General features: G+C 46.5%; 1 protein-coding gene across 1 annotated transcript in view; it reads left to right on the top strand.

Moving 5' to 3' along the window:
• The first annotated feature begins 3735 nt into the window (after positions 1 to 3735).
• LOC119439964 (zinc finger protein 239) overlaps positions 3736 to 13947 on the top strand; it is a 29468-nt gene continuing 19256 nt past the window's right edge. The window contains exons 1-2 of the mRNA XM_049661048.1: positions 3736 to 3748; positions 5567 to 5923. Coding sequence (XP_049517005.1) covers positions 3736 to 3748; positions 5567 to 5923 — 370 coding nt within the window. The remainder of the gene's footprint in view (positions 3749 to 5566; positions 5924 to 13947) is intronic.

Genomic DNA, 13947 nt, shown 5'->3' with positions numbered 1-13947 from the left:
CAGTGGCTGTGGCACTACAGATGTAAGCGGTTGAAGAAAACATTGAAAATTTCGGGTGTAAACAGGTTTTTTTTTTTCGGTTTATTCAACCGGGATAAAATAAAAAAAAGAGCTTCCCCGCGGAATGCTTCTGTTGTGATGCGACTCCTTTCGACGTATCTACGTAAACATTTCTTTTTACAAGGCTGTCGTCAGCACCCTCATGCCAAGTCAGCTACACTAACTCGATTTGGATTGTTGTACCGTGTAGCAGCGGACACAGATTGGTACAAATGTCGGTCTTGACGCTTTCATGTAACATCAATGCCTTGACGGGAAATCGTGCCTTGATTTTGAGCCCGGAAGCTCTGCTGGAACTTTTGTGATGCTATAATGTAAGAATTATATTCTTCTCAGTGTTAAAGAAATAAATGTGTTGGGTTTTTCATAGCTCCTTGCGAAATCGTCTTTTATTTCTTCAATTTTTCGCATTTTTCTGAAAAAAGAAAACAAGAACGAAAGCATTTTTTTTTCACGGCCCTCAAAATTTCATGAAATTTCAGAATCTCTATGTAGCCCTGTCCTCCTTAGGCCCACGTCTCCGGTTCGACCCCGGCCGCGGCGGCCGCGTTTTTGTTTGATGGGCGCAAAAGCTCTCGCGTACTTCGATTTAGGTGCGAGTTTAAAGGAACCTCAGGTGGTCAAAATTAATCCAGGCTCCACCGACTATACGGTGTGCCTCGTAATTAGATCGTGTAAGGGCACGTAATTAAGACCCCAGAACTTTGTTTCTTCGTGCAATCTGCAATTTCCATAAGGCTGCCTTTTTTCAAACTTTGCGAACTTTATGAAAAGAGTGAGAGAGAGATATCGGCCACAAGGTCATGGGCGTCATTGAGCTTTGCAAGTGTAAGAGAAGAAAGAAATCAAAATAGAATCAGCCTCAAGAAACCAGTGTTGCATCGCATTTGCAAGCTTTGAAAAAAAAAAAAAAGTCCGCAAAAGAAGCTGTGCTTCAGCCTGCTTTGCTAGCGTTCAAAACTAATAATAAGACATATTTACAAAGAAATAAGACGAAGAAACAAGAAATATCGGCCACGTAAGAAGTCTGCTTCATTATACCGTGCGATCCTTAAAAAAAAATCGAATAAATGAAATAATAGAAAAAAAGAAAGAAAACATTCTACTATATGGCCTCGACTTGATCATCACTGCTTATAATAACATTTATCAATCAATCAATCAATCAATCAATCAATCAATCATATTTATTTAACGTGCCCAGGAACAACACTAAGGTCTGAGTGCTGGCGCACGCATACATTACAAACCAAAAACAAAACACTCAGGGAAAAATCATTAAAAAATAAATGAATAAAAATAAAAATTGTGAAAAGAAGAGAGTACGGACAACAAAGCGCAAAGTAAATACAAAAGAAAAAGGAGGAGAAGGGCACTTGAACAATACATGAAATTATAACACAAGGCAAAGCTCGGAAAAGAACGATGACAAGGAGTTATGAAAGACATCAAGTTCACGAAAGTAAGCGTTATAAAGATTCTGTATTCTGTGGACAGTTGAGTCTTCGTGATGACAGGCAGGAACATGGAAAGGTCTATGTTCTCTGGTGATCTTGCGTGGGATACGGAACATGACACAGCTGAGAAGTTCGGGACACGTGAGGTTACCGTGAAGGAGTTTGAAGAGAAACAGAAGGTCAGCGCGATTACGTCGGTCGCGAAGTGAGGGCAATGACAACAATCCAACAGTGCTAGTACAGGGTGGAATGTCCAGGTTTGCAAAGCGGTGATTATATATGCTTAGAAACTTTTTCTGGACACGATCTATAATGTCACTGTTGGATCTAGAAGAGCCATTCCAGACGACCGACGACGATAATAATAATAATAATAATAATAATAATAATAATAATAATAATAATAATAATAATAATAATAATAATAATAATAATAATAATAATAAACGCTTGATTGGGCGAGTAAAATCCATTACCTAGCGTTCGTTGACGCAAGTTCATGGCGCCTATTTAAAACATCTTCACTTTTTTTCCGCAGACAGAAGGAGAGAAAGAGAAAAAGGAAGGGTGCTCTGCTTCGGAGGCAGGGATTCCACATTTCCTCGGGACAGCGAACAAATTCCACGGTTGAGGGGTGGCTGTCGGCGCCGCAACTTTGATTGACTGGTCGTTCTCTGTCGAGGTTCGCTCCCGCGCTTGGGGTGAATAGGACAATTATCCGCGACACTTTAAGCCCGTCGCCAGCACAGCCGTCGAGTTTCGTTCCCACGCCTCGGACCAACAAGGTAATTAATTACAATACACGTGGTCACTTGAGATCGCTCTACGCCCGCCTGTCCGCTGCCACGCGTGAGGTGCCCGACCTTTTCGCAATCGCGCGGGCAGTGAAATCAATTAAATTACCGTGTTTTGCGCGCCAAAACGACGATCTGATTACGAGGCACGCCGCAGCGACAGAGTCCGCATTAATTTTGACCAGCTGGGGTTTTGTAACGTGCACCCCAATGCATGGGACACGCGCGCTCTTGCATTCCGCCCCCATCGGATTGCGGCCGCCGCGGCCGGGATCCGATCCCGCAGCCTCGATCAGCAGCGGGGAAAAAAAAAAAAATACCGCAAGGTTCCGAAAACCGCCACCTGCAACGTTGTTATGGTCAGAAGGAGATTGGTTGAAAGCAAACGCAAAAACCTGCTGACGACACTGTAATTGCACGGATAGAGTAAATAGATCCGCGTAACTGAAAATTCGTAGAAACCGTACAGGGTTGAACACGGGCTGTTCAACACCTATGAGTATGTATATACTGCATATATTGTGTTCCAGCTGTGAAATTCTTGATAGGCTCAGTGGTCATGGCGTTCCTCTACAGAGGACGAGGTTGCGGGTCGGATTGCTGCACACGGCATCCGCTGGCTGGCCAGTGAGAGTTTAGTCCACGTGCGACACAATTAACGCTTAGTAGCAGGTAAAAAAAAAATGAAATCCAAGGAAGAGCTAAGCACGAGCGCTACTGGCGTTAAATGAATGGCGCAGACAATGTAAATTTAAGCGGACGTGCAAAAAACTATGGGATAGTGAAAAGTGTGAAACCGACCTTTATACGATAATGTTAGTAAGCGCTCGGGTTCTTCGATGGATTCACACAAAAGCCCGTGAAACCACGAACGCTGACCGTTCGTTTTTTTTTTCTTTCTTTCTTTCTTTCTTTCCATTAAATTCTTTCACAAACCATGGTCATCTTGCGGAGGAAAGGACGCCGACAGACAATCGCCAGTACTTGCAATGCCGTAGAAAGGAAAAGGGTTACTAAGTGGTTCATTTGGGAAAGGAAAGGTTGGCGCTATCTTCTGCTGCCCTTGAGGGAGCACGGCTCAGCGCCAACGGTCGACGGGATCCTGTGCTTCCCCTCGCCGGCTGACAGCGTCTCCTTAAGGTGCACTGCCTATGAGGACCCAGCGCACCGATTCAAAGAATTCCCTAGGGCCTTGGACGCATCCACTCTGCGATGGTGACGCCTCTCTTTCCCCACCCGCAAGGTTCCGAGCTGTGCTCTCGCGTCTGAAGTATACCTAGCGTCTTTCGCTTCCCCTAGAGCCAAGGGCAGCCCCATGAAAAAGGCACTTCCTTCCTTCCTGTGAACCACTATATGCGCTGGTCGCTCGGCAGTCATAAGCGAGCCGGAATCACCTCGATCTCGCCTTGACCGATGCCTCCGCGATGATGGACCTCAGTACGCCCAAGCAACTTCCAAGGTATGCCATACGGTCATTTTTATCTATTGGCGCGCATATTTAGAGCATGTCGAACTTGTCGCTTCCGACCGTTTTGACAGCGCTGCGAGGATTGTGTAATTTACATGCCTGCATACCGACTTTTACAATTTTGTCGTAATATGCCCATTATTTGAGCGTCTTCGCAGTGCCGATTTTTCCGATTTTTCCGAACTTTACCGATTTTTCATTTGTGTCTATATTCAGACAAAATTTTTTCCAAAACAATACAAGTGCAGTCGCTGACCAATTTCTCGTAGCCGGATTTTTCGGACCCGTCGAATACGGACCTAACGCGCGACAGCGACGCCAACTTCATAACTATATGTATATGAGGCAGTCTTTTTATTACCTTTATCTTTATTTATTTATGTTTTATATATGATACATTTTTTATAATATAACTTCTTTGCTGCGCTTTTTTGTGTTTCAGTTAAAAAATAAAATTATGTGGTTTTACGTGCCAAAACCACGATCTGATTATGAGGCACGCCGTAGTGGGGGACTCCGGAAATTTGGACCACCTGGCAATATCGTCTTTCCGTTAACGATATTTTTTCCGTGTATTGGTTCATGATATCTGATGTCTTTTAATTCGGTCTTTTTGTTCACTCTTTTCATTTATGTCACGTGACGCACTGTGATGTTTCATGCTGCCCCCCCCCCCCCCCCCCCCTTTCCTATGTAATGCCCCATCGCTCGGCGAAGAGCAATGCGCAAACAACCTATTAAAAAAAAATCCCAAATTTTGATGTGTGCGTACGTAAGGCTGACCGGGGGAGGGGGGGGCGGAGGGTATGCACCGTTGTAAGCTTTCTCGTCAGTTCGTTGTGTATTACGAGTTGGCTTCAAATATACGCTATGTAGTGAAGGGAAAGGAAGGTTGGAGGGAGTATTGAGCTCCTCAATTTTCTCTTGCGCTTCAATTTTTATTGCTTATGGTCTTATGGCGAGTTTGATCCCAACGAAGTAAACATCATAGCGCCAAATGACAAGGACCTGCTGTTTGTTATAGACATAGTTTCTACTTGCGGGAACTTGTCCAGACTGAGACCCGCCGTGGTAGCCTAGTGATTTGCGTTGCGCTACTGAGCTCAGAATCGGAATAATGCTTTATTAAGTTATTAGTGTAATGCATAAATGAAGATAGAGGTCTCAGACCAGCATTATTAAGAAGTCGAGGGTTTGCTCCTGGCCGCAGCGGCAGCATTTCGATGCCGGCGAATTGCAGAACTCTCGTGTACTTGCATTTAGGGGCACGGTAAAGAAACCCCACGTGGTCACACTTAATTCGGAGTCCCACACTACGGCGTGCTTCATAATCATATCGGGCTGTTGGCTCCTAAGAACCCAGAATTTATTGTTCGCACTGTACTTACTTTTTTCGTAGTGCTTATGTGTACATCATCGCATTTCAGGCAAACCTCTGCACACATGCCACTGCGGAAACTAATTCTGCAGCGCGTCCAACAGAGTCGCGATATGGCAAAGGAATGCGGACTCGACGATTCCTGTACGTAAAATGCAATAATCGTGCTTTGTTAAGAAGTTGATTTTCTCGTGTTAACTTAGTCCCACCATTCTGCTTTAACTATTGTCAAGCATGTTTCCTTAAATGTAAGGAGCAGACAATTGCAAGCTCTCCTGCGTAGTTCGTCTGAGAAAAAGCGTTGTTGAACCAACGAGGTCTCTCATCTATAGCATAGATGTGCCATTGAATTATGAATGACTGCATACAACTCGCACTGTTTGCATTGACCCGATTTTCTTCCCTGCAGCAGCGGCGGCGGCGGAGCCCGAGGCAACCAGTCGGCGCACCTGCCTGGTGTGCCACAAGCGGTTCGACTCCGCGAGCAAGCACCGCTCGCACGAGCTGCGACACAGGAGCAAGATGCTTGGTCGGTACCGGTGCACAACTTGCTCGAAGTGCTTCGTGCAGAAATCGTCTCTGGTGACACACGTGCGGATACACACGGGAGAGCGTCCCTACCGGTGCTGGCATTGCAATGCCTCCTTCAGGGACGTATCGTGCTACAACAAGCACAAACGTGTGCACAGCGGCGAACGGCCCTACGTCTGCATCGCCTGCAACAAGGCGTTCACCCAGTCCGGAAACCTCTACCGGCACATGCGCGGTTGCGCGCAAGTCACAAATAAATCTCCTAGTCCCTCGTAAATAAACATGGCCTTGCGTCTCTTTGTGTATAGGTCTGTCCGACCAGTCACACTTGCTTCTCCGTTTGCGGAAAATGCTTGCGGTAAACGTGATCGAAAAAGCCAAATTTGTCAATTAAACGAGAAAGGAGACCAAGGGGCTCGATGTTTCCTTAAGTCACAACCATTCATGTTATTCGTGGTTCATGCAGTCAATTCGTGCGTCCTTTTGCAATATTATATTATTCCGGTATAAAAAAGGGAAGAAAAAGCAAGTTTTTAACATTCTGTCAAAGTCTGGACATTGTGAAATATCACCAGCCGCGTTTTGCAACTTGTCTCAAGACTTTTTCATGCCAAAACAAAAGCGTGCGCTGGTTACGTCCTTTCTGCAACGACACTGCGAGGCAAAGGAGACCAGGGAAGTTCGTTATACCCGCCATGGTGTCTCCCTTGACTGTGGCGTACTGCTGTTTTGTACGACGTCGCGAGTTCGAACGCCGGCAGCGGTGGCCGCATTTCTAAACAGTACGAAGATGCATCCACGCTGAACGGCGCAGGGCGGGTAGTACTCGCTATAGTACTGCTTGCGTCACCTAGCAAAATAATTAGGCTACGGTGAGCACAGCCTTGTTCAAACTTCCACGGGGTGTACGCATGTATGTTTATTTTGGGTGTACAGCTGCAGCGGACAAAGATTAGAGCAAGTGACCGATCACCCGATCAGATAAATTGCGGCACGCGACGCTGTTATTCCCTAGCACGCTGAAAACGAGAGTGCCAGGCACCCCTTTATTGAATCATGAATCATGTACCACTTTATAGCTATCGCGTACCGAAATTTCCCTGCTCCGGTCATCGGCCACTTGTGGTAATCTTTCTTGCGTTGCAGCTGTACATGAAATAACTGTGCTCGGAGGATTGATCACCAGCAGTGCGTTTTTGTACGACCAGGCGCCCTCGAGTGAGGATTTGATCGCGAGTATGTCATGCAGCGCGCTTGGGCCTACAGAAAGTCGGTTCGGAAGAGAATTAAAATAAATGTAATTTTGTATCCGAAGCCACAGCAGTAGCATACTGAATCCTCGATCATTCACGAAAACATTTGTTGCCACCCGCTCTTCAACAGGCCGTCACTACCACTGAGAAGGCGGCAGAAAGGCGGTTCATTACTTGCTTGAATATTTTGGCGAAACCTACTATAAAATTCGAGATATTTTGATTCTATTTTCCTGATCCGTAATCAGGTGGCGTACCGTGACCTTTACCATCACGTCTAAGATTCTAAAATTACATGCTTTCGCGATGACCTAAGCGATGGCACACAACGCACTTTTCAATCACGCGAAAAAGAAAAAAAAAGAAAGAAAGAAAGAAAGAAAGAAAGAAAGAAAGAAGGAAAGAAAGAAAGAAAGAAAAGCTTACCTGCAGCTGGAATGGACCGCGGAACTTCATCGGCCAGCGCACAATCATCCGGCTACGTGCGGGCAGGCGTTTCTTGGCGTGAGAATACGTATTTACTGTATAAACCGGAGTATAGGCCATGTGGGAATATAGGTCGACCCTCTAAGTTTAGGTGCAAAAAAAAAGAAAACAACCAAAAATTGCCGACACGCATTTACTTTCAAAACGGCACCGCTCACCCACCATCGGAGCCGTAGTCTTATTCGTCGGACGTTACAGCACTGTCCCCGGAAGTGACTGTCACTGGCCGCGTCGAGTCCAGCTGCGCAAGCTCCACGGCCTTGCAGTGAATTGCGTGCACGGTCACCGGCAGCGAGCGTGCACGAAGTCCGCGAGTGTGTCCTCAAGCTCAAGCTCAGGCTGTGGATGAACCGCAATAGGCCCACGAAATGACGTTTTGCACGGGTTGCACTTCAGCACCTTTCCTTTCTGCGCCCTCCAATACCACACGCTTTTTTTTTTCGAAACGGCAAACTGGCGCTGAGCGGCCTTGTTACAGTGTACTGTAACATGGCTGTAACAACAAAGCTTCTAGAACACTGTACTGAAACTGTAGCTCACTGTAGCCATCATAGAGTTTCTCACTATAACACGTAGAGGGTAATCTGGCGCCACCGTCTATGCGAGTTTCTTAAAGGGCGCTGTGCTGTCTGCAAAGGATTGTGTTGGCTGGTGTTGTACGAGGCTTCGTCTAAAACGTGGATATGGCTACACTAATAATGCGTTCTTAAAATAAAATCTACATAAAGGGCTTTTATTCACCCATATTACATCTCTCAATAAAGTTTGCTCACCTGCAATGCAGAATGAACCGAAGAAAAGCAAGAACAGATGACAAGTTGTTCCAAAGCGAGAGAGAATCTTGTCGTCTGTCCTCCAACTTTAGCGGCCAGCTGATATTTTTGCGTTTCATATACAGTGTAGCCCACTTATAACGAACCCACTTATAGGGAAATAGCGGTTATAACGAAGTTATCTTGATTTACCGTTCTATTTTCCGCATTTTCAATGCCTTTTCGGTCCAGTTTTAACGAAGTAAATTAAATAAACGCAACTCGGCGGATACAGCAAACCATTTTTTCGAGAAAAACGAAAAATCCTTCCATCAAATATAATTTTGAGCTCTGGCGTGAATCAGCAAGGCCATAAAACCACAAATTCTTGGCTCCCGGCAGCTTCCGCCAGCATCATTTGCCCTTTCGCCCAGCTCGGCTCCTTGCGAAAGCTTGCTTCACCGCATCACACAGCCGGTGCTGCCCGGTCGCGTGTTTCTCTACCCGGTCGCTATCTCCAAACCAAGCAAGCGCTTTCTTTCTTTTCTTTTTTTTTCAATGCCAGGCAGGCCAACCGCCGGGTACATGAGCTGGTTTAACGCCCTCCAGAAAGATTGCCGGTTTAGTCACGTTTCTTGTCGCACAGCGTAGTCCCCCAGTTTGACAAGAAAAGTCCAAGGGCCATAATATCGTCACAATATCGTCACAATTTTGGTGAGCCTGCCAGGATTCTCAAACACACAAAGATGGCACAATGAACACAGAGAGGCTTTAATGACACGGAGACGGGACTAGGACGACGTACACGATAACACACAATTCACTTCTAATTGTCTGTCGCTTATACAGCGTCACTGTCGGATGAAGTCTAATAGCGTGTCGGTATCACTCACATCACGAGGAGTCGCAGTGTTGACTCTAGCAGCGGGTGGCGCAGGTGCTGGAGGCCGGGGCGGAGGCCCGGCACACGACGAGCCACTCGCGTGACAGCTGGGTCGGAACGTCAGCCCACCACGGCTGCACCGGAACACGCCTCGGCTGCACCGGAACACGCCTCGGCTGCACCGGAACACACCGGCGTCATATGCACACACAGCAGTGGAGCAGGCCGGATCAGGCACAGGAACAGCCAGACCTGTTTTTCCAGCTCACCCAGGAACACCGGCCCAGGGTAGATGGACTGCTCGGCTCGTTCGGGACGAAAGCCCAGACCAAGCAGCTCAGACTGGTGACATGGCTGATGATGATGATGATGATGATGATGATGATGATGATGATGATGATGATGTACCTCTGTCATGGCTCCCACCCACTAAGGGGGATAGGACAAGAATCGGGCGGCAGTGGGAATGCTAAAGAAAATTCATATTTGAAAACAAGAAAACAAGAAACGCCAAGTAAAAGACAAAAAAAAAAAGAAGGCAGATGTCGCACTAACTAGATTAGCATGCGCTGCCCCTTCCACGCCTGGCACCCACTCTTCTTCTTCCTCGTCCATCACGCACCAGAACAGTAACGCCGATTCGGCCGCGCAATTCAAACATAGTCTATTCCTATCACATATCGATAACATTGCTGACATTAACAATACTGTAACCTTCATACAAAAAATCTGTAAGTTTGGCTAGTGTTCAAGTGTTTCTATTTCAGGTGTATGTAACTTTTTTTATGTAATTATGCAATCGTACTATTCACTGTATAACCAAGCTCTGTAATGGTAGAATTTTACTTCAGAATTTTATAATTTCTGTTCTTTTCAAGTTATTGTGTTGATCTTGTGTCGCTGTTTATATTTCTAACGTTGTATAACTTTTTGGCTTCTTTGTTATGCGATGCCCTCCCCCGTCTACGCAATACTCCTTCTGGAGCCTGTGACGCAGATGAATACATAAACCAGATGGCACTACTGTTTCTTGTGAAATCAAAATTGTGTATATTGTTGTGGTTTTACCAATAAAAGCTCTAAGTTGTAAATTGTTGTCCTACAATGCCGGCAATGTATACATAACAGGCCAGTTGTGTATATTGCCTAGAATTAGCATTCTTAGACCCTGAAAAGTGTGGAATATCCTACCTTCCTGACTGTCCAGGTCTTTATCCATTTTCCCGTAAACTTGGGTCACTGGGTAATCCATGGTATAATGGGTAGAGCACTGGGCTGCTGTGCTGAGGACACCCAGTTTGAAACAAAAATAGATCACGAGGTGTGTGAGTGAAATAACTTTTATTAGAGGTCTGGCGAGGACGCGAACTGGTCGCGCACCCGGCTAGTCCCACGTCGGGGCTGGCAGGTGTGTAGCCCACCGGCCCAGTCGCGGGCACGCCGGACAGCCAGGATTTGCTTGTAACCAGGTATGTGCCGCTCATCAATGACAAAAAAATTTCTTAGGTACATGTGGGAAGCAAAAGCTAGCTTGGAAAGACGACTAAAACAACAGAAACTGAATAGATCCCTACGCAAACGCATATCGATCTTAAACAAAGAAATTGAAGACTATGCTCACCAGCTAACCCGCCAAAACTGGCACAGTGTATGTGATGGAATGGAAGCGCAAATAGGCATGGCCAAAACATGGCGCATACTTAGATGTCTACTCGATCCCGAGAGCAGTAAAACTACGCAGGGGCATAATCTCAGCAAAATAATCCATAATTACCCGGGATCAGACACAGACCTAATAAACGAACTCAAGAATCTATACATCGGAAACCATTCCAAAATGCCCTTACCCGCATACACGGGAGATCCAAACCCAATAATTGACGAACCGATCACGGAAGCTGAAGTCCGCCAGGCCATACAAGGTCTACGAACGCACTCCGCTCCGAGTCCGGACGGCGTAACAAACAAAACTATACGGAACCTGGACGATGACTCCATAGAAGCACTAACTAAATATCTGAATAAGTGTTGGAAGATTGGCCACATCCCTCAACAGTGGAAGGAAGCTAAAACTGTCATGATACCAAAGCCGGGCAAGAGGTTGCAGCTACAGAACCTAAGACCCATCTCGCTCACCTCCTGCCTAGGCAAACTTCTGGAACACATCATCCTTACTCACCTAAGCAAACACATGGAAGCGCACGATCTGCACCCTCACACGATGATTGGATTCAGGCCCAAGCTTTCCACGCAGGATATTAATTATGCTTCAAATTAAGCACCAACTAATAGACGGTGATCACAGCTCAGAACTTGATACCCGGGCATTCTTGGCCTTGACAATGTTTGACAAAGCCTTCGACAATGTTCATCACGAAGCCATCCTAACCCAGCTAAACAAACTAGGATTTGGCCCCAGAGCATACAATTATATAAAAGACTTTCTTACAGACAGGACAGCCAAAATCACCGTCGGTGGGGTAACCTCGGAGAGCATTTCACTCTGGAATCGAGGGACACCTCAGGGCTCGGTCCTGTCTCCCTACCTCTTCAATATGGCCATGCTAGGATTGCCAAGCAAGCTAGCTAAAATCCCTAAACTACAGCATAGCTTATATGCAGATGACGTGACACTCTGGGTAACCGGAGGGAGTGACGGAGAAATCCTAGAAACTTTGCAAAGCGCGATCGAAGTTGTCACGGAATACGTAACACCGGAAGGACTCTCCTGCTCCCCGCAAAAGCCAGAGTTATTTATGTATAGACCCACGTGCAGAGGCACGAAAACTGCCACCCTCAAAACATGCTCAAAAACTGCCACCCCTCAAATCATGCTCAAAGCTAACGACCAGGACATCCCAATAGTACCGAGCATCAGGATCCTTGGTCTCAGAATGCAGGCCAATGGACACAACAACGACATGATAAAGGCACTATACTTGCACGTACATCAAACAACAAGACTCATTTCACGCATCGCCAACAGACATCACGGCATGAAAGAAACTAATTTACTCAGATTGGTACAGGCTTTTGTCATAAGCAGAATAGTGTACGCTACCCGATTTCTGCAACTAAAGAATGATGAACGCTCAAAAATTAACTTCATGATCAAGAGAGCATACAAGCAGGCTCTACACCTACCAATTACGACCGCAAACGAAAAGTTTGAGGCTCTAGGAGTACACAATACTCTTGACGAGCTCATGGAAGCCCAAAGAATTGCCCAACTGGAGAGACTCTCGCGTTCTCCGACCGGGCAACACATTCTCCAATCACTCGGGATTACATACAACACAAAATTCGGCCCAAAGCAGGACATTCCCACAGAGTTAAGAAAACACATACACGTCCCCACCATTACCTAAGAACACTCACCCTCTGCACAACCAAAAGCGTAGGCAGGAAAGAGCCAAATCCTTACAAAAACGCTTTGCAAACTCTCAGGACGTGGCCTATGTAGACGCTGCCGAGTAGCGTGGCCGAGACGCTATGACAGCCGCTGTACTAGATCAGCAAAATCAAATCATCGCTGCAAGCTCAGTTATTACAACCTCGCCGGAGGTCGGGGAGGAAGTCGCAATCGCCTTGGCGTGCGCTTCCTCCGCAGCAAAATTCATAGTCAGCGGCTCAAAGACAGCTATCCGAAATTTCGCGAAAGGGCGCATTTCGCCTGAAGCCCTCAAAATTCTGGCTAGGGTACCCGAGACCCGGCGCAGATGGACGCAACTCGTTTGGGCACCGGCGCACTCCGGTCTTCCGGGAAACGAAGCTGCTCACAGTGCGGCGCGAGAACTGGCAATCCGCGGCCGCACGACAAGCTCTTGGGATGAATAGTTCGAATCCCTCCGCCGTTCAGGCAGGAACCTGATGGTATCCTACAAGGAAATTCTACAATTCTACCGCCAGGGCAGGAGGCATTACCCTGACGCTCACAAAAATTTAGATAAAAAGCAATCAGTTACCTGGCGCCTTTTACAGACGCACACTTTCCCAAACCCAGTGACGTACAGTCACCTCTGTCCTGGGCTATATACAGCAGATTGCAAATTATGCGCAGGTAGAGCCGATCTTCATCACATCATGTGGGCATGTCCCCGGATAAGGACCATAAACGCACTAGCTTATTGCCTCCCCTTCCCATCACTACCCTAGAACAGTGGGACACTGCACTGCTCAGCTCAGACCTGGATCTCCAACTCCGGGTCGTGCAGATGGCCGAAGACGCCGCCAAAGCGCAAGGCCTGGCCGCCGCCTGAGGAAGAAGAGGACGGGCCCTCCAACTCTCCTCCTCCCTAAACTCCATCTCGGACAAAATAAAGTTTATACTACTAGGTGCTGGGCAGATTCGAATCGAATGTCAAGCACTGACTTAGCGGCAGCCCTGCTAACAGGCGTAGCATGTCCAGAGGGACTCGTGAGAGAGGAGCCCGGCTCATACATGACTGATCTTTGTGGTGGCAATACAATGTCTCTACATTGTTTCAATGCTATCGTATTAGCGTCGGCATCATCGTGAAATGGGTTGTGCCAGAATTTTTTTTCTTTCTAAATTTATTCCCCGGTACCTATGGGCCACAGCTGAGCTCCTATCTCAACATTAGTCGATCTCACCTGAAGTAATGTATATATAGCCTTAGCTATAATTTCTAATGAGCATGACTGATTCTCACCAAGAGTAACAGCCGCTTCAATTCCTTCACAATCTGCACCTGCATTATCAAATATGTTATAGTGAATTTGAGAAGTCTGCCACAACTGAGGATCAAACATGTTTTCAGTTTCCAGCAAACCATGCCAGTCAATTTCATGAAAGTGGCATTACAGAATTCACAGGCATTCAATTGCACAATGCATGCTTATAGGCAATTTTATATTCAGTTCA

This window comes from Dermacentor silvarum, chromosome 1 (assembly GCF_013339745.2).
Source record: "Dermacentor silvarum isolate Dsil-2018 chromosome 1, BIME_Dsil_1.4, whole genome shotgun sequence".
NCBI lineage: Eukaryota > Metazoa > Arthropoda > Arachnida > Ixodida > Ixodidae > Dermacentor > Dermacentor silvarum.
Note: the sequence above shows the minus strand (reverse complement) of the source record. Positions and strands in the feature narration are given on the sequence as shown.